The following is a 19,604-nucleotide window of genomic DNA, read 5'->3' on the forward strand; positions in this document are numbered from 1 at the left end:
TCCCAGAGCACCAACTCAGGCTAACACTGCTGCCATAGCCAGACTCGAGCCCTGCCCAGCAGCCCGAGCCATACTCACAGCAGGATGACAACTCACTGCTTCATTGCTCTGGGGAAAGATACCTTCTCCTTTCTTTCTTTCCTTTTTTTTTTTTAATTATATATATATATATATAAGAACTTTTTCTCCCTTGTTTCTTTTTTTTTCTTTTTAAAGTCTTATAATTTTCTGTAACAGCAGCTTCTTTCTGTATTGGTGTGGAAGTTATATAGAGAGAGATATTTATAAATATATATAAGCCAAACTGCCTTACAGGTCTTTGTTTTCTGGGAATTTTGTTGGTTTGCTTTTTGTTTTGTTTTGTTTTCAGTGTTGTATGTGTAGCAGGCACTTGAGTTTATATGAAGATGTTTGTTTGGGAGCTGAGGGGCAAAGGACTTGGGAAGGGGAGAAGGAAGGAAGGACGGAAGGAAGGATCAGGGACTTTTGACAAGTGGCCACTGCTAGCCAAGGATGTCCAGGTAGATTGGTGTGGCCTTGCCCAGAGCATGGAGGATCTTGTAGATCTCCTTGATGTTGAGCCGTTGCTGAGGTTCTCTCTGCCAGCAGCCCAACATGATGTCGTAAACCTCCTTGGGGCAGACTCGAGGTCTTTCCAGAACTCGGCCTTGGGTAATGCACTCAATGACCTGAAAGAAAAAAAGAAAAAGAAACACTGAATAAAAAGCTGGGCAGTTCCTGGATGATATCCTGTCCTGGATCGTGTCCTGTCCCAGATGCTTCTTGACTAACGTGGTGCCATTTTGAATCATAAAATAGCTTAGGTTGGAAAGGACCTTAAAACCCATCCATTCCCAACTCCCTGCCATGGTCTGGTTGCCGTCACCAGCTCAGGGCCGCCCTGGGCCCCATCCAACCTTGCCTTGGGCACCTCCAGGGATGGGACATATACAGCTCTATGGGCAACCTGTGCCAGGGCTTCATTTAGGGAATGGGAATGCTGAGGAGCCAAGAAGTTTACGAATCCTCGTTGCTCACCTGTTTGTGAGTCATTAATGATGCTTTAACATTGAAAAGTTTGTTTCCTTCTGCAACCTTGCCTCTTGCTCTTTTGACACCTATCTATTTTAATGCACCCTCCAGACAGGAGGTCACAAGCAAATTACATGAAGTTTTAATTGAAGTTGTCAGTACTTTCCTGATAATTGAAGAAAGAAAATAAAAAGCCTTTAAATTCACAAGCTAAATTAATATTTTCGTATTTTACACAGCTGAAATGCAGTTTTATTTCCCTGAAAATTGAGAGCCCTTTCCATTGCAAAGCCCAGGAGAGTTCTACGAGAGAGTTCAGCACATCTCTTTCTACCTTCATCTCCAAGGGCAGCTTTGCCTCATTTTGCAATAGAAAAGCAGCTGGAAAAAAAAAATTAATAATAGCATTTCATCTCATATCACATCTTTGCTAGAGAAAAAAAGACCTGCAGTGCTAACGCTCTGCTCTGGATCAGGTCAGTGCTGCTAATGAGAGAAATGTGAGCTCTTGGACAGCATGAAATGCTATTCAGAAGTATGCCACTGGCATCCCCTAAGTGTCTGTGTTTTGCTTACTGGAGGAATGGATGCAGAGGAAACCATGGCATGATTTGTCAGGGAGCTGCTATTACCTCCTGCCCTCCTCGGTTGGAGCTGATAAGTCCCAGCGTCGCGGAGCACGAGTGACCTGCCACGCTCTGCAGACAAACGCAGAGCCCAAGCAGTGTGTTGAGGGAAGCCACCCAGCGAGGGGTGTTTGGAATTTATCATTTATGAATAGTAATGGACCTGCTGCACAGCTCAGCAGATAATTATCACCTTAGCTTGCAAATAAATGCGGAGGGGGGAGATTAGGAGCTGCTTAAAGTGGACCGAGGAGGATGCAGTGTGGAGAAGAGCCTGCATGGCTTTAAGGCTGTTGGCAGTGTTGACATATGGGAGAGGTTGAAGGTAACTTATGGTTTCTGGCAGGCATCCTAAATGTACACAGGAGCCCAGTAGTGGGTCCTGCCTCTCCAGGACAACAGAAGGGCATGGACAGAAGCTAATGCACTGTCTGAGGCTCTCAGATGAAGTGGCTCCTTACCTCATCCTTCTGCTGAGAAAGAATCTTTCTGCCAGCCTTGAACAAACTTGCTAAAAGTGTTTTGGAGACCATGCAGAACCTGCAGGAGGGATCATGCTCACCTTGCTAATGGCCTCACCCAAGGGACTGGTGCTTGGCCAGCTGGGCTGTAGGGTTGCGGAGCCACTTCTCTGATGACTCAGTGTGCAAGAGCTGGTAGAGGCAGCAGCTCTGCACACTTCTCCAAAAGAGTGGTGCTGCACTGGCATGGGCTGCACAGGGAGATGGCAGAGTCACCATCCCTGGAGATGTTCAGGAAGTGTAAAGACCTGGCACTGAGGCACATGGTCAGTGGTCAGGTGGGGATGAGCTGATGATTGGACTAGATGACCTTTGAGGTCTTTTCAACCAGAATGCTTTTGTGATTCTATGGTAGGAAAACCAATACAGCTGCATCTGTGCAGATCCTAACTAGCTCTTCTCCTGTAAGACATGGGGCACATTTCTGAGTCCTATCACCTGCAAAGGAAACCGAGGCATGGAGGCAGCTGAGCTCTCTTCCAGAATGCCTCTCACCTGGGTAGGAGCTACATGTGCTCATTTGTGTTTGTATTTACTTTCCTAGGGAAATGCAAGAGCAGCTCATTAAATAGTGTGACAAATAACTTCTGTCGCTGTCTATTCCATTGTTTGTGTCTCTAAAATGTTTGCGTGTGCTACTTTGGGATATACAGTCAGGCCCCATTGAGCACACAAATGGGCAAGTATTAGAGATGTAAAGCAACACCTTGGATTTGCCATCTCTGCAACTCACTTAATTAAGGGATCTGTATCCAGAAAGCAGAAAATGTCTGTTTCTCATTACAAAAGGTGAAATTTCTGAAATCCATTAGATACACAGTAGGATGAAAATTTGCAAGGTTCCCACGCACTGCTCTGTCAATGCATCCTGCTCCTCTTCCATCATACCCCCTGCTATTCCGAGCAAAAATCTTCCAAAGCATTTCTGCTGATGTGCCTCAAACCTCAGCTCTGACACTGCTAATGCTAGCCATCCTTCCCTCAACTTTTTTTATAGCGCAGCCCTACACTGATGGGTTGCAGCTTTTATTACTCAAAGAAATAACAAGGACAAACTATCCCCCCCCCCCCTTGGGTCCCATCCTCAGTGAACAGGGGCAAACCATAGAATAGGTATCCCTGTGACAAACAGACCCAAAGAAGTGTGCCACGTGCCATACAACGTGCTTCAAACACTTTGTCAGAAAATGAAGAATGCAGTAAGAGCTTCAGGTACAAAATAAGGCGAAGGAGAGCAGAGGACATGCAGAGCATCACACATCCCAGCAATAATTTGTGTTTTGTGTCAGCACCCAAGATGGCTATTATGGAGGTATGTCAGGAATTTGGAAAGCAGAGACCAGGGATGACCCATGGCTTTGGTAGAGCTCTTTCATTCCTGCATGTCTCAATTTCTCCAGCTCTCAATGGAGATAATTAAGCTTCTCCTATAAGAAGACAGGCTGAGGGAGCTGGGCTCCCTCTGGTTCCTCTCCAGGCTCTCCTCTGGTTCAGCCTGGAGAAAAGAAGGCTGCAGGGTGACCTCCTCCTAAAGGGAGCCTACGAACAGGAGGGGAATCAACTCTTTGAAAGGGTAGATAACAGCAGGACAAGGGGAAATGGTTTTAAGTTGAGGGAGGGAAGATTTAGGTTGGATGTCAGGGGAAAGTTCTTTACTGTGAGAGTGGTGAGGTTCTGGAACAGCTGCCCAGAGAGGTTGTGGATGCCCCATCCCTAGAGGTGATCAAGGCCAGATTGGATAGGGCCCTAGGCAACCTGGTCTAGCATTAAATGGGGAGGTTGGTGGCCCTGCCTGTGACAGGGGATTTGGAGATTCACGATCCTTGAGGTCCCTTCCAACCCTGGCCATTCTGTGATTCTATGATTTTTATCTCTATGCCTGAAAAACAACATAGTAAGGAACTCTCATGGGTGCCAAGGTGGGAACAATTAGTGCATGAGAAGTCTGGAAAGGAGAGATGGTAACAAACACAATTTCCAGCTGAGGTATCTCAGCACTGTTGTACCTCTGTGTTCGAGAGCTGAAACCAGGGCTGCTTCCCATAGGTGAAGATCTCCCAGAGGATCACCCCGAAGCTCCAGACGTCACTCTCCGTTGTGAACTTCCTGTACATGATGCTCTCCGGAGGCATCCAGCGGATAGGCAGCATGGTGTGTCCTCCAACCTGCATGAGGAAAAAGGCATGAGGAGATCTGAGGACCTGAAGAAGCACTCAGCTCTGATGGAATATGGACGGACTTGGGGCCTCCCCATGAGATACATCAACACGGAGCTGCTCAAAAGACCTGGGTTGGATACAGCCTCCCCGACCGCCCATGGGCTTAACCGCCAGTCCCACCTGGTTAGCACAATGGATAGGGAGTGAAATGTATCAAGACAAATGATGTCCCCTCCTCCCCAAATGGGCTTGTAAAGTAATAAAACAACAAAATGCCAAGGGTGTGCTCAAACCCTATAGTGATGAACCAGGAGGTAAGGCAAGGAGCAGAATGTTCTGTGGGGTGCTGCAGTGGGTTTTGCAGGGCCTCAGCACCCACCAGAAATACAGAGCAGGGTTTGCTGCTCCTTGCTGAGGCTTGCTAAAAGCCGAATGCAAGCCTCTGCTCATCACCTAATTGTGTGAAAGATGTTATGCTCATAAAATTGTGCTACAGGCCTTTTTGAAGAGTGCTATGAATATGTAAATGACTGCAGGACCGCAATGCAAAAAGGAGGCCTGTTTGTAAAGAATAGGCTTGTGCATGCAGGGATATGCCCAGTGGTTAATGGAGGTAGGAAAGCCAGTTTTTGGAGAGACTGGAAATGGAGGAGGCCAAAGGTGAAGTCCCATTGGAGTATTCAGAGAGAAAGGTCCTTTCTCCATCAGGGTCTGCAGCCTTTCAGTATCTAGTGGGGATATAAGAAAGAAGGGGGCAGACACTTTAGCAGAGCCTGTTGCGATAGGACAAGAGGAGATGGTTTCTAACTAAAAAAAGGAGAGATTTAGATTAGATATAAGGAAGAAGTTTATACAATAAGGGTGGTGAGGCACTGGCACAGGTTGCCCAGAGAGGTGGTGGGTGCCCCATCCCTGCAGACACTGCAGGTCAGGCTGGATCTGAGCACCTGATCAGCTGTAGGTGTCCCTGTTCAGTGCAGGGGAGTTGGACCAGACGGCCTTGAAGGGTCCCTTCCAACTCAGATGATCCTATGATTCAGTAGGCACGTGAATGCAGCAGGTGAACGCACGCAAACAGCTTGAAAGCAGATGGATATACCTTCAGATTCACTAGAGATTTCTAAACAAGTGTGTCTAAGCAGGGCAAATTTTTTTTCTCTCTTCTGTCCTACACAAGAAGCACCATCTGTGGGGAAGCAGCTAATTGAGAAGCCCAGCCGGCGCAGGGAGCCACACAGCCACCAGTCCGGCACTTCTTTCTGCTGAGGATGAAGTGGCTGAGGGCTTAGCGGTGATGAGAGATGGGGCTTTTGTGGTGCTGCTTGGCAGCCTGCTCGCCTCATTATGGACACCAAAACAGCAATTGCTAATAACCTGGTAGCACTGTGGCTGATTCAGACAGGCAGAAATCTCTCTTTATCCTATGAAAGATTCTGGGGAGAAAATTTCTAGGATTTCTGCATATGGGTGGCTACTCAAAATAATGAGATTGTTGCATGCTTGTTTGAGTGAAAATCTTTCTCCTACAAACAAAACTCTCTCCCAAGCTCCTGGTTTCCCCACATTCCCACAGGTTTCTTCGCCTGATTAAAACTGAACCAGCGTGAGGAGGGGCCAGTACAAAGGCAAGCCCCATTTCTTGGAAGCAGGAGGGACAGTGCTGTGGGAGCAGTGCTGGAATAGGCTGTGAGATGGGTCTGATGCTTAGCAGTTTTCTGCATGGAGGATACCAGCCAGATTCCTCTGAGATCTGCCAGCATTCAGACCTGGGCTCACAGCACTGCGCTTAGAGGTCTGTGGACCTGCTCCTACCTCACAAACAGCCTCCTGCTGCAAAAGAGAGAAGCAGTTCAAAAGGTCTCAGGAGCATCTTTCATTCCTAAGTGCAGAGATACTCAGAACTGCAATGCATGGAGATAAAACTCCTTGCAGCTCTACACTTCCCATGCAGAGTCGCCGTAGCTGGCGTGGTCAAAGCTTGCTGCTCTGAACTCCCTTAATGGAAGTGGAAATGTTCTTTTCTTTGTTCCTTTGAAACCCTGGTTGCAATTTTAGCTCCTTCCTTCATTTCTAGCTTTTACAAGTTGCTTTCTGTTCTAGTGAAGGGCTCCAAGGAAATGTTATCGATAGAACACGACATACATCAAACTTGATTGTTGCAGAAATTGTTTTGAGCTAATGCTTATTTTTTTCCCCTTAAGTAGCCCTAGCTCTCTTATTTTTCCAGCGGTCTCAAGATGATTACTTATTACAAAGGTCTCTACATTTGCAATATCCTGAATCTTGGAGAATCACCAGAGATTACAGCTAACACAATGCATTGAGCCCATCTCACACTCTTTTGAACCGATCTAGTGGCAATCAGAATCTATGAACCAGATCCTCAGCCTACACAAGCAGCTCAAGCAGTACTGCATGCATGGGAATGCCCTGAGTCACACCACTTGAGAGTGGCCCTGAAAGCAGCACAGAAGCCAGTAACCCCATCTTAGCTGTAATAAACTATAATGCAGTCGAGGTCTTTCATCTCCTCCACACACATCTGGGTGACAAATTGCCAGTAAAGTGACATGCACAGTCAATAGCTGTCCCAGGGATGTGACAACACAATCTTGGCTAAGCTCATGTGGTAGAGTCCAGCAACTGTCAAATATTCATCTTCACCCTCAGTGTCATGTGAGACTTGTCGAGTCTGGAGAGTGTCGTGTCTTACTAAAAATAAATCCAGTAGTAACGAGTACATTCATTTGGGGGAAACATAAAATGAAGCAACGCCCAGCACTGCTTGGATAACAACATGTGGTTCAGATGTGTTCATCGGTGGGAACCTCAGAAGTATCCTCTGCATCTCCAATAGGGTGTCACATTTTTGAGAGCACATGCTGGGAGATCCCATCCACCACTCAGGTGCAATTCCCAAGGCTGCTACAGATGCAGTGCCCTCAGAGAGCAGCACTGACACATCTCTCCCAGAGGCACTACACAGCCTGGAAGAGAGTTTTGCTTTCAAGTAAATACAACAAGTAAATCCTCTGCTGTTCCCCCCCCTTAAATCCTGATGCTGCCAAGCTCACCCTTTTTCCTTGTTATTTTAATGCTTCACAGACCTGCAGACTGGCCTCTTTATCCCATTGCCATGGCTGTCGAGCTTCACTTGACATTTTTAGCTCTCTAACTTTCTCTCCCTAGATCAACTCCCCATGCCCACATTGACATGTTTTCCCCACTGCTTCGCTCTTTCACTTTGCAGTACTATCCTAGTAATAAAGAGCAATCAGTGCGCATCCTCTCAGCTGCCAAAGTTGCCTTCGTCTGTCTCCATCTCCAAATTGCAATATCATCTCCATCGCTTCCTAACGGATACTCACAAGGGCATGACCTGGGCTACAACCACATGTTGGGTATGGCACATGTTTGGGATGCTCCAGGGCACCAGGGCTGTGCTCTGAAGCCTCATTACATGCTTGAGCCCACAGACTGCGAGATAAGCAGCCGCTCCCTCAGAGCAGCTCATTGCTGTGTTACAGCTGAACCCTGGGGAGCTGGGGGAGGTTGGGGAAAGGGCAGCGTTAATGGCCATTAGGGAGAGAGATAATTACTTAATGCTAGTACAGCAATTTGAAGATGTAAAGCTATATAAGTGCTACATACACGTAGCATTGTAAGGCTCTAGGTTTGTCTGCTAGGAAGGAAAGTTGGTGTCTAGGGAAAGAGTTCTCCTTGTCCCAGCTTTCTGAATGACATCCGGCTGATTAGGAAGGGAAGATGACACATCTTCCCCGATGAGCCTGGCAGCGCTGCAGCAGGTAGTGGAACAGCAGTGTTCAGCAAAGGCAGTGCAATATACAGAGAGAACACGGACAATCAAAACCAGAGCAGGGCTGAAAAACCCTCAGAACTTTGGATGCGTGGGAATGCAGCTCTCAAAGCAGTAACAGGTGGGTGTTGGTAGGCAGTCCCACATTCTCCTTCCTGAACCCTACTAGCTCTGGGATCTCACCGCAAAGCAGCCCCTAACCCTACCCACCATGAGAACCTTGTTGCTATTTCTCTCCAGGAGAATGCACTCAACACATCACCTCTTTCTAGACCTAGTGATAAGACACACATTCCCTGACTGCTGTAGATTTGCATGACCTGGGCTCTTCTTTAATTGAAGACCTGGCTGCCATCCCAGGCTGGGCTGCACAGGAACATATGTCCTAAGTGCTGAATGGTCCTGGGAAATGCTCTGCCCTGACTCCTTCCTTCCATCAGCTCTGGGTCCAGCAGAACTGAGGCAGTTCTGTGTCCTCTCGGCAGTTCACGTGCGTGAGTCCTGATAGATTCCTGGGCACATTGTGCAAAGAAGAGGGATTAATTCTGACATGCAGACTGATCTGAGCTTTGCTGAACATTAGCTGTCCCATAGTTCATGGCCTCAACTGTCACCTTGCCAAGCTTGTAAGTCCCTAAGTAGTTTACATTAGAGGTAGCTGCATTTAAGTGCACGTTGTGACTGGATGTGATTCCCCAGCACTTTATCTGTAATTTCCTTTCTGTTTCATTGGAAAGAAATGCGTTAGCTATATCTTTGACAGCACCATTTCAAGAATTACCCTCCAAAATCCCAAAGCTCTTCTCTTGACTCTGAAAAGCCTGAAGCAGTACCAGCCCTGAGCTGAGGCTGAAGCCTTAGTTGCCCCCTCCTCTTCAAAGCTATTCTAAAGATCTTCCTGCAAACAGTCTCGGCACAGCTCCTGCCTTCAGGTCCTGTGCCTTTGCTGTTCCCATTGCGCTCAATATGGGCTTAAAAACAGTTAACAAGCAGCAAAAAGCTTCTGACAACTATTTCAGCTTAATTGTGTCCGCACTCTGCATGCGCCCTGTACACACCATGCATCACTCTGCACGCCTGCTCTGCTGTCCCAGAATGGCAGACCTGAACCCATCATCACCCTGCAGCCAACCATTTCTCCCTGGCAGCCTGCTGTCTGCTTCACCAGTGAGCAAAGACACCTTACGGTACATAGAAGGTTTCAGAAGGTTTACATGGTACAAAGTGACCTGTCACTGTGTGTCCTGCATGCCTACAGCTGCACTCAGTGTCCCACACAGCCCGAAGCAGGGAAGATGCGGGTCACCACTGCCTGAGGGTTGGACTTGTGCAGGGAAAGGAACCAAATGTCCCTGCTGTGAGGTGATGGGAAGAGCCAGATGGATTTGTTGAGGAGCAGGGAGAGCTCCGCAGGGTTAACACAACGCTGAGATGGGGGTGAAACCTTCCTGCTGTCAGTAGAACTGTTTGGCAAGGGACTGTTTCTTCCCCCCAGACGCATGTACTGTGTTTAAACACGAGTCTAAGAATAAAGCCTGCCATTGACATTGTTTTTCCTTCCTTCATTTAGCAATCTCGCTGCTTTATGACCTGTAATTCTGAATCGCCTTGAAATCAAGTGGTATAATTTGCAAGCAGGGACGGTGGCCTTTCTCCCCTTTCCCCTCATTTCTGCTCCACTGAGTATGTTTTAATCCCACGGTTTCCAGCATTCCTAATGAGCCATTAACAAGCTGCCAATTACTTATGCAAATGACAGGAGGAGGGCAGAATTGGAGGGGTGGCTGTAGCTAGAGGTAAATTCTGCTACCTCAAAAAGGCCTGAGATAAATCACTGCTTCTCCAAGAGCTGCCGGTACCCAAGAGTCTTCTCAGTTATATTATCTGCCATCTAAAAATGCCAGAGGTAATGCAGAGGATGGTTAAGAAAAGGGAAACAGAGGAGTAATCGTGCATCTATTTTTAATTATGTTTGCCAATAATCTATTTGGTGCGTTCGTTACCATAGCTCATTCCTTCTCTCTCTTCCCATAACTCAGAGCATCGCTACCCGCTGCTAGGAGAGGGGTCTGCCAAAAATCATGATCTCCAACATGAACACAGCACATGGATTGTGAGGACCTTGGGCCACGCTCATCAGTTGGGAAGGGACAGGGGCAGAGTAACTGTAGCTTGCAAAGCAAATGGTGCTGGGCTGGTTCAGTGGGCTGCTATGCAGATGGTGACCTCCGTGGTCTTCTGCTCCACAGCCCTAATATGGGCACCTCACTTACAGCATTAAACCCATTTGAACTCCTGTCACCATGTAGCCAGTTTGTCAGGCACCACATGGACTAACCAATTTGTTTCCACCAGGTAGGAGACGCTGCACGTTTTTAGGGCAGACATCTCAAGGATGTGCCAATACCCATGAAACAGTACAGCTATCAGCTGGTTCCAACTTCAAAGGGAATCCATACTCTGCAAAGACTGCGAGTAGCAACAGAAATCGTCCATGACTGATCTGCATTATCATTTTGCAGTGAGCTGGTAATACTACAAGAAATACTTAATAGCCTAAACACTAATCAGATAGAGGCTAAGTTAAACCATCACAATGTAAGAAACACATCCATCAGGATTCTACTCGTTTGGCGACACAGAGAATGCAAATCAGCTCAGTTTCTGGCTCCAGAAAGTAGGAAGAAGATTTGACCAATAAATCCTAACCTGCTAATATAAAAATGAAGTCTCAAAGTGGCCTAAGAAATGTAGCCTAGGAAATAGTACCAATAAAGTGCTTGCATATGCTATCACTCTCTAATAAAATATTTTCAGATTGGTATCTCATAATCTCCCCTTCCATCGTCCCTCTCTCTGTCTTGACAGTGCCCCCCCTCTGGGTAACCAGTAATGCTTTCTCTGTAGCCAGAGCCATTCTAAATAACAACTCTACATGATTTAGATAAGGCTCCATTACTTAACTTCTGGATGTCGGATAACCAGTTCAACTGCCTTGGCATCAATCATAATAATATTCAAAATTCATTAGGCTTGATTGCTTGGAATCTATTTCTTGTTAAAAGTCAGTTTCAGTGAGCAAAGGCCTGGCAGCACAGAAACACAAATTTAATACAACCCAGGGCATGGGATCTCCCAGTAGGAACAGTCCTTTTCTGCATGGGATCTGACAGCCTGCTGTTGTGTGTTGGGTGAGCTGCCTGTTTGCTTACCAGGGTGCCTATACACACATATATAATGGCACATGAAGATGTTAAAGGGGTCAGATGCTCAGTTCTGCTCATACAAATCTTAACAGCACCTATTATAGCCAAAAACTGGGGAGAACATTTACGTGCAATCATAGTAGGCAGGCACAAAAGTTGGAAATCTATTTAAAATTGAAATCTGCTCTTCCTTTTCTGAAAACATACAGTCAGATCAGAGGATGGAACCTTGGTGCTTTGCCATGACAAAAAAACTTTCAGCAATGAAGTAGCTGGATCATTCCTTCTAGCTGATTTCCTATAGGCCAGCCAAGGATGGTTTCCAGTCACGCAATCTCTAATGGCTTTTCTGGCCTGTTTAAGCTGTTGGGGTTATAGTGCTTTTCTTTGGGTACAAGTTCTCACCCTTTCAGTGAATGATGGTTTCTCAGCAGGGAAATATGACAGAAATACTGAACAACTCCAGAAGATGCTTATGCTTTTCTCCTAATGAACACAGCGCAAGCACAGATGGCATCTCACACAAACACGTTGCAAGCCATGTTGAAATAAAGAGCTCATTATTGGAGGCTGCAGCATCACACCTACTAACAAAGTGATTCAATTCATCAGTGCCAGTGGTAAGCTGTGCTGTACCAAAAAGACAAAGCCCCTACACACGATTTTGGCCACTGCAGAGACATGGCTATTAGATGATGCTATGGGTTAAACTTTCTGAGACCTAAAGACTCATTCGTGTTGTCCTGAATGTGTCTTTTCCATTCCTGCCTCAAACATCCCACCCCACTGGGCTCACTTCACAAACCCAGTAGGACACATCGGACTGTTTCTGCCATAAGACAATCCTTCCTTGCTGGTCAGCTCTCAGGCCTATGCAGGTTTTCCTAGCAGAGTCCTTAGTCATCAGCTCTCCATTAGTGTTAGCCACAAGAGGAAGGATGGAAGGGAGAATGAGTCTAAAGAAACCACTAATGTTCTGCAGTGTCTGGTAGGATGAATGACCCCTGCAGATGAATGCTGAGCAGATGGGGACAGTCCTCAATTATGTAATTGCTGGAGCATCAACTCCAAGGGAAAACATGACTACAAATACTGGGCTTAAAGCCTTGGCGGGTTTCACTGCCTCTGGATAAGCTGCTGGAGCCCAAGAGTGTTGGGTATGTGTATGCAGCATGCACAGGCAATGACATTCAAGTCTGTGTATGAAACAGCTTTACAGCCCAAAGAGAAGAGCTGAAAAAAAATAAAAAGAAAAAAATCTGTTAAATTCCATTCTGCCACCTCTCCTTTGTGAGGGACCTGAAGGATTTGCTAAGGTATTGGTGGGCATCAATCCAAATATCCCAGTGGCAACCCACAGTCTCCCTCAGGAAGTCATAAGCAAATGTTGCTTACATGATGGAAATTTCCTGCTTGTCACATAGCCTCATCTTCAACACGTTCAATGCATTATCTCTGTACTAACTTACATATTTCTCTCAATAACATATTCTAATCTTCAGGCTCACAGCTTTGCAAATATTTGCCATCAGGCAGCATATCCCATCCTTGGAGACACTCAACATCAGGCTGGATGGGGCTCTGAGCACCTGATCAGCTGTAGGCGCCCCTTTTCAGTGCTTGGGGTTGGACCAGAAGGCCTTTAAGGGTCCCTTCCACTCAAACAATTCTTTGATGCTATGATCTCCCCACTCTGACCATTCTTAGCCAAACTCTTTACGTACAGCTCCTTCTATCTTGCCTCAAAAATCATTTCCTTCATCCCTTCTTTGCTTCTGCCTTACCTCTTCAGGGGCTTTTGAGGTTATGGCAGGGTGATCACAATCTCACCTCACAGCAACATGCTGCGCATCGATCAGGGCTGGCTGGTGTTTGTCACCCAAGAGGTAAAATGAGCTGCTACTGGAATTTAGGGTGGATAATCAAAATGCTCCAGGTGTTTGATTTGGGTGCATGGAAAGACAAAGAGTTGCAGTCCAGAGCACATGGTCTTGCTGCCTGCCTCTTGCTCTGACCCCTGGGCATCCCTCAGGCACCATCCTACATACAGGGCACATCAGCAGATCCTCCATCACCAGCAGAGCTGTCTCTAATGGAACCTGGAAAGCATTGGCAGCCATTGCTGCTATTCATCCCCAACCTCCTGCAGATATCGCTCCTCCAAGCCCTGCTTTGAAACCTACAGCAGACGGCCCTGCATCAGAGGTCTTAATTACATGGTAAATGGTGACCCCATAAGTACAGGGTAATCTGCTGTGTAACACCACAGAAAATTATCCTGGTACTTCTCTTTTCCACCACAGCCTCCTGCAGAGATGGAAATACAACTGGTCAAAGGGTAATTGATTTTTGAGGTTCACCCAGGCCAATGAGGAGCAACCTGCAAGAGGTCATGGGCTCTGTGCAGGGCATGGGACCTGCTCAGTAGCCACCCATCACAATATCACCTTACCCTGCAGTCACCCTGTCAATGGCACCAATGCTTTCCTCTGAATCCATCAGAAGCAGCTATGCACAGTTCCAGGCATTCACATATCACAGCTCCAGGAGAATCAAAACAGAGCTCTGCACTCCCGCTCCCCATCACAGGATGCTCCACTCAGCTGCTGCTGCTGGAGGCTGGAAACTGCCTACTGACCCCTGGGATCTTTATGGCAATGGCATATATTTGCATACACTCTAGACCTGCTGACATCTTTCCCACTGAAGAGCTTCAGGCTTTTATAGCAGCCACAGCAATGATTTCCAGATTATAGGCTAATAAAATACATTAATTTGTTAGGAGCATCGAGGTGGGCAATGCACAGTTCTTATGACATTTAAATATTGATTGGGGGGGGGGGGGGAGGGGGGGGAGGGGAAGGCTTTGAGTAGATTTCTTTACCAAACAGGAACACTGAAATAGAACGCCAAAATCCCGTGCTGGTACCCAGATCAGCTCTGACACCTCCCACCCATGCCTGTTTCACTTGAATACCTGCCAAGTTAAATAAGCAAATGTGGTTTTGTCAAGTGAGACCTCCTCCTGAGCAGCTCCAGCAGTTTATGCTCCATCCAAGCTTGGATGGCTCTTCATGTGCCATTGCTCTGTTGTCTGGGTCAGAGCTAATGAGTGCTGATGCTTTGGAGTGAACAAGAGCGCACCGAATGAAGCAGGGGCATCTGAGAGGACAGATGCCTCTACTGCCTTTGCAGCTCCATGGGTGGAATTTTATTCTGGCTTTTGTCACGCTTTCTGTGTGCCCTTGGGCAGTGCAGCTGATAGCTCTGTGCTTCCCTTCCTAACCTGTAAAACAGGGCATTGCAGTTTGCTGGCTTCTCAAAGGTGCTGTGCAGGTAATGGCTTGTACAATAAAGCAATAAGTGGCATGAAGAAGCCTGCCAAGAAGGGGAAAAAAAGACAAATGTTTAGCTCAGGTTTAGTTACGCTTTGTAAAGGAGACAGAGGGTTACACAATGAATATTACAGAGAAGAACAGAAAGAAGTTCTTTCGTTCTACGAGCATTTCTGCCTTGTACCTTCACCAGATCGTACAAGATTAATGGCAGGTGATGATGTAAAGTATGTCCTACACGGCAGAGACACAAAGTGTGAGCTAAGGCCCCGCTGTTGTCATTACCTGACCTTGCATGTTCCCTTTTGCAGCTTCAGCATTTCTTGTGGATAGTATTTCTGGGCAGTTATTTTAAGAAAACTGTGTTAAATTTCTTGCTCCTGTGCCAGGTACCTGCTGTTCAGTGAGCAGGCCATGACTAAGCATAGGCTGGAAATTAGAAGGATCTACAAGTTAAAGCAATGAGATTCTGGGGCTGTTTTCCCTGAGGAGCGCATTTAATAGTGGCACTTGATTATGAAAAAGATAAATCTGAAGTGATTGATGCAACGGGGGATTGGATTTGATGATCCAGGGAATCCCTTCCAGTCCTCTCTGCTCTTAATGAATTTATTTTCTAAGGGTGGCAGAAAACAGCAGAACATACAGATGCCTGCTGATGGCAGGTGGGTCTCCAACCCCAAATGTGACCACTTCCCATCACCAAGAGGGGGAAAAAGAGCCCCCTCCAGGTTCTGACTATCCTGAATGAAACAAAAAGAGATGGGTGCCAGGATCCTATCGACTGAGGACTTCTAAGATTAACTTGCTTCAAACCAGCACAGCAAAAAGCTCAGCGTTCAGGTTCCCTACATATTACCACTGTACTTACCTGTCTCCCAACACCATAACAACTGTGTTCCTTAAAACCTTTGCCATCTTTTTTTTTTTTTTTTTTTTTAAGTACATATCTCCTGGGTGAAGATGAGATCACTTTTTTTTAAGAGTAGGAAACAGACACGCCAAATTTTCTATGGTTACAGGATATTGATAGAACCCACAGCCCAGACCAAGGCTGGAATGTCACTTCTTCCTTCCCATGCACCTGAGGCCTCCCTTCTCAAACAGGAATAGAAGAGCAGAAAGTGTTTTTCAACAGAAGTGTTCTGCAGCCTGGAATTTCCACCCTCTATCAAGCCAAAGGACTTGAGCCTGAAGCATCAGTGCAAGGCTGTTTCAGAAGGGATGCAGAAGACAAGTGGTTATGTTCCTTCTCCCCCTTGAACAGTTATAATTTTTAATTGCCGTTTGCTAATAAGTTAAAATGCTGTGATTTCTACAGGATCAAATGGTGCACAACAAGCTAAGGGAGCTTATTAATTAGCATGCATTCAAGGCTGGGAGAAAGTAATAAAAGCAACATAGCTGTAGATGATAGCTATAAATATGACATAAGCATGACCTGCTGTGACATTTTAGCCAAGGGGAAGCTGTCGTATTAACACTGGTCGTGCAACTCTGACAGGGGGGAGAAATCTGCAAAATGTGGCTGTTTACAGGCTTGTGCTGCACAGCTCTAGGGCCTGATCCTGTAAGTAAAGGAGGTACAGCACTTCTGGGTGTCTTTGCCCCAGGTTTCCCTAGGCATCGCTCACACAATGAGTGCGAAGTGCAGTGGTAAGTGGCTGCAGGATCAGATTTGCAGTGTGCTAAGCATTTTGGATGAAAAGAGCTATAAAGAAGTCACATATTATTATGTCGCATTGCAAAGGTCAACTCTGATATTTGTTCTGTCATAAGAACATGATTGAAAGGCAAAAAAAAAAAAAAAAAAAAAAAAATAGTGTCAGGGCACAGAGGGAAATCATTTTTTAAAAACTGCCTTCAGGGCTGAGGATACAAAATTACATCAGAGCGTAGAACTAAATTCCCATCCACACCCTGCAATTCAATTTTGCTTTAGAAAGGGATAAATGTAACCAAAAAAAAAAAAAAAAAAAAAAAAAAAAAAAAAAAAATCACCTTTTGGTGGCACATCTTCTTACCCACTGACATATCCCCTGTAAAATCAGTGATAACTAAACTCGCACCCTGGCACGATTACAGCAGAGCCCTGCTCTGGCACAGGGAAGACATTGAGAAGTAACGTGGGGAACCATCTCATCACACTCTGCAGTGTCTTTGAGTGCATTAGCTCAATTCCAAACAGATTCAGCCACCACCTTGGCCAACCCAAGATCCTCCGGCAGAACCCAACTCAGAACTCTGTACACCAGTTGAGGGAGGAGAGTGGTGGGACTGGGATGCTTTCAGTCCACTCAGTCACAGCTCCAAGCTGCAGATTGCTGTGTGTAGACTAGCAAATAAAAAGCACTCAGGCTGATAATGAAATGGTCCAGCTGTTTAAATGGACAGGTTTTGGGTCATGCCAATTGAACAGCATCCAAGCTATTGATGAGGGAACATGTGAGCAGAGGTGACGGGTCAGCGTTGGACTAGATGATCTTAGTGGTCTTTTCCAACCTTATTGATTCTATGAGTCAATAACTCCTACTGGGTGGAGCAAACACCATCCTGATCAGAGCAGGAGAGGTTTAGCTGCATAGAGATAAAGAAGAGGACATCCCAAACTGTTCACTAGTGCAGACACAGCCTGAACACCCACGGAGGAGGGTTGCACTGAGGACTCTTGCATTCGTCCCACATTCCCTCTCCATACAGCCAAGCTCTGGAGAGCTGCTGCAGGAGAGAAGCGTGAGCAGTTCCCCTTGCAAACGAGAGCCCCTGGGCTGCCAAACACACTGGACCCAACCTAGTCCCAAAGCCCCACGTGTCATTCCATGCCCCAGTGGCACAGTCCCCCACAGGTCAGGATCCACTCACTGTTGCAGCTGCCGGCGGTGCCAGTCTGTGTCGCTGCCACGCTGCGCTGAGCTGGCCCTTCGGACGCGGCCCTTCCTGACAGTGAATGGGTGAAAACAAGGGAAGGAGACAAACAAAAAGAGAAGGGGAGGGTGAGAGAGGGAGGGAGGGATGGGGGTGATGAAGCGAGGGGACAAGAAGGGAAAGGGTATGTCTTTAACTGAACCATATGCCTTCCACTGGCTGCAAGACCCCAATGCTCTGCAACGCTATGAGGGTGTGGGATGGGTGAGATCCCATGGCTGTGCCAGCTGCATCCCACACTGTCACCTGCATCAGTGCAGAGGGAGGGTAAGGGATGAGCGCTGAAGCTGAGCAAGAGCCAAGTGAGGCTCTGGCTTCCTCAGACATCTCCCCACCAGCCAAGCCCCATCCCCTGGTGGTCCTGAGTATCTTTTCCACAGCCAGAAGAGCTGGAGAAGTTTTAGGAGGCATGAGTGGTTCCTGTGGAACTACTGCTTCAGCATCTGGTTCCTTATCCATCACCAGTCATGGCACAAGGACCTGTCCAACTCAGCCTGCAGAAAAATCCCAAGCCTGATGTCTTAAGTAGCCAAGCAAGAGGGCATCTCTAGCCCAACATCCCCATGAAGCACCTGGTACGTCATTCTACTCTTCTCCAAAAGTCTTTGTCCCATTGGTACTGCTGGAGGTTGGGAGAAGAAGAAAGGGCCTCATCCCACATCTTCCAATCACCCACAAAACTGCCAGCTGAACCCTAGGAACGGATAAGGAAAGTGGAAAACACAGCTCTACATTTTTTGTGTATCAGTGCAGGAAGATCTGGAGAATGGGAGGGAGGAGAAGGGTTAGGGATCTCAGTGCACAAATTAAAAGTGAATGACTAGCAGAAGGTCTCCTGGCTTTTTAGTCAGATCTTTGTGTTCCCACCAGGACAAAAAGGAAACAAAATCCTAAGATGAAAGCACAGTGGTCTGAGGGGAGACTTCTGGCTGCAGTCCTTAGAAGCTCAGGCTGACAGCTGCCCAGGGAAAATCAAAAATACGGGCTTAGGGTGTGCCTGGCTAGTCATCACCCCGGGTGCCTTCCCACCCTTCTCCAGAGGTGAAAATTGAGCTGCTAAATGTAGCTGACAGCTCTTTGTGCTTAGGGAATTGCCCCGTGACTGACTGATTCGCCTCCCTCCCCGAGAAGTTGAGGTAGGAAATGGGTGGGGGGAGAAGCCTAGCAAATTGTTTCATGATGGTTGTTTAAATTGCCTCTGCATTATGGCATTACAGTTGGGGGGGGGGAAGAAAGATCTCTCGCATAAATCCACATCCTAAAGCCAGCTGTGGCAGAGGCATGGACACTGGGAGGAAGCAGAGCAGATGAAGTCATCAGCAGTGGGAAAAAAACATCAATATAATATAGTGCAGAACAAAGCAAATTCTACCTCAAACACAGAGCTGAAAGAGAAACATCTTCCCCTGTCAGGTCTATTACTATGCACTTATTCCAATAACAAATAACTAACCCAGAAGTAACCCAAACCTGATTTATTCCTCCGTCTAAATAAATATGAAGAGGCAGCCGAATCTGACTCTAAAAACCACTGATCTCATATGTTTTTCTTCTATGTATTGGAAAAATTAGGAGTGGAGTTTCTGCCTTGCTGCCAGGGGATGCTGGCAAAGCATTTGAGCTATAGATATTGTATCTTGTCACTAATGACTGCAGGGAACTAAAAGGGATTTGGATTTTTTTATTTTTTTATTTTTTTAAAGCTTCACATTAATTGATGATTTGGTCCCACAATCCACAGTGGAACACAGGATTTACTATATTGGATCAGTCTAGTGGCCCATCAAATCTGGCGTCTTGCCTCATTGACGCTCAGAAAAATTATCATCTGTTGTCTTTGCTTGTAAGGTTGCTGGCTTTTTCTGTAAGGCCATATAACTGCAACAGATGAAAGGCCTTGCAGGTCGTTTTAAGGCCCTGAAACATGGGTTTGGCTGGGTTTGTAATAATTCCTGTGTCACATCTTTTCTCTTCTAAAGCAAG

General features: G+C 46.5%; 1 protein-coding gene across 3 annotated transcripts in view; it reads right to left on the reverse strand.

The window, feature by feature from the left end:
* Positions 1-503: 503 nt before the first annotated feature.
* NTRK3 (neurotrophic receptor tyrosine kinase 3) overlaps positions 504-19,604 on the reverse strand; it is a gene marked incomplete at both ends in the record, with an annotated part of 177,561 nt that continues 158,460 nt past the window's right edge. For 2 of the 3 annotated variants that reach the window (XM_079541059.1, XM_079541058.1), the window contains 2 exons: positions 504-689; positions 4,186-4,344. In XM_079541059.1, the coding sequence (XP_079397185.1) occupies positions 504-689; positions 4,186-4,344 (345 nt within the window). Of the gene's footprint in view, positions 690-4,185; positions 4,345-17,558; positions 17,634-19,604 lie in introns of all 3 variants that reach the window. The other variant, XM_079541057.1, reaches the window with a different exon arrangement.

Source organism: Tetrao urogallus (assembly GCF_951394365.1).
Source record: "Tetrao urogallus genome assembly, chromosome: 11".
In the NCBI taxonomy this organism is placed as follows: domain Eukaryota; kingdom Metazoa; phylum Chordata; class Aves; order Galliformes; family Phasianidae; genus Tetrao; species Tetrao urogallus.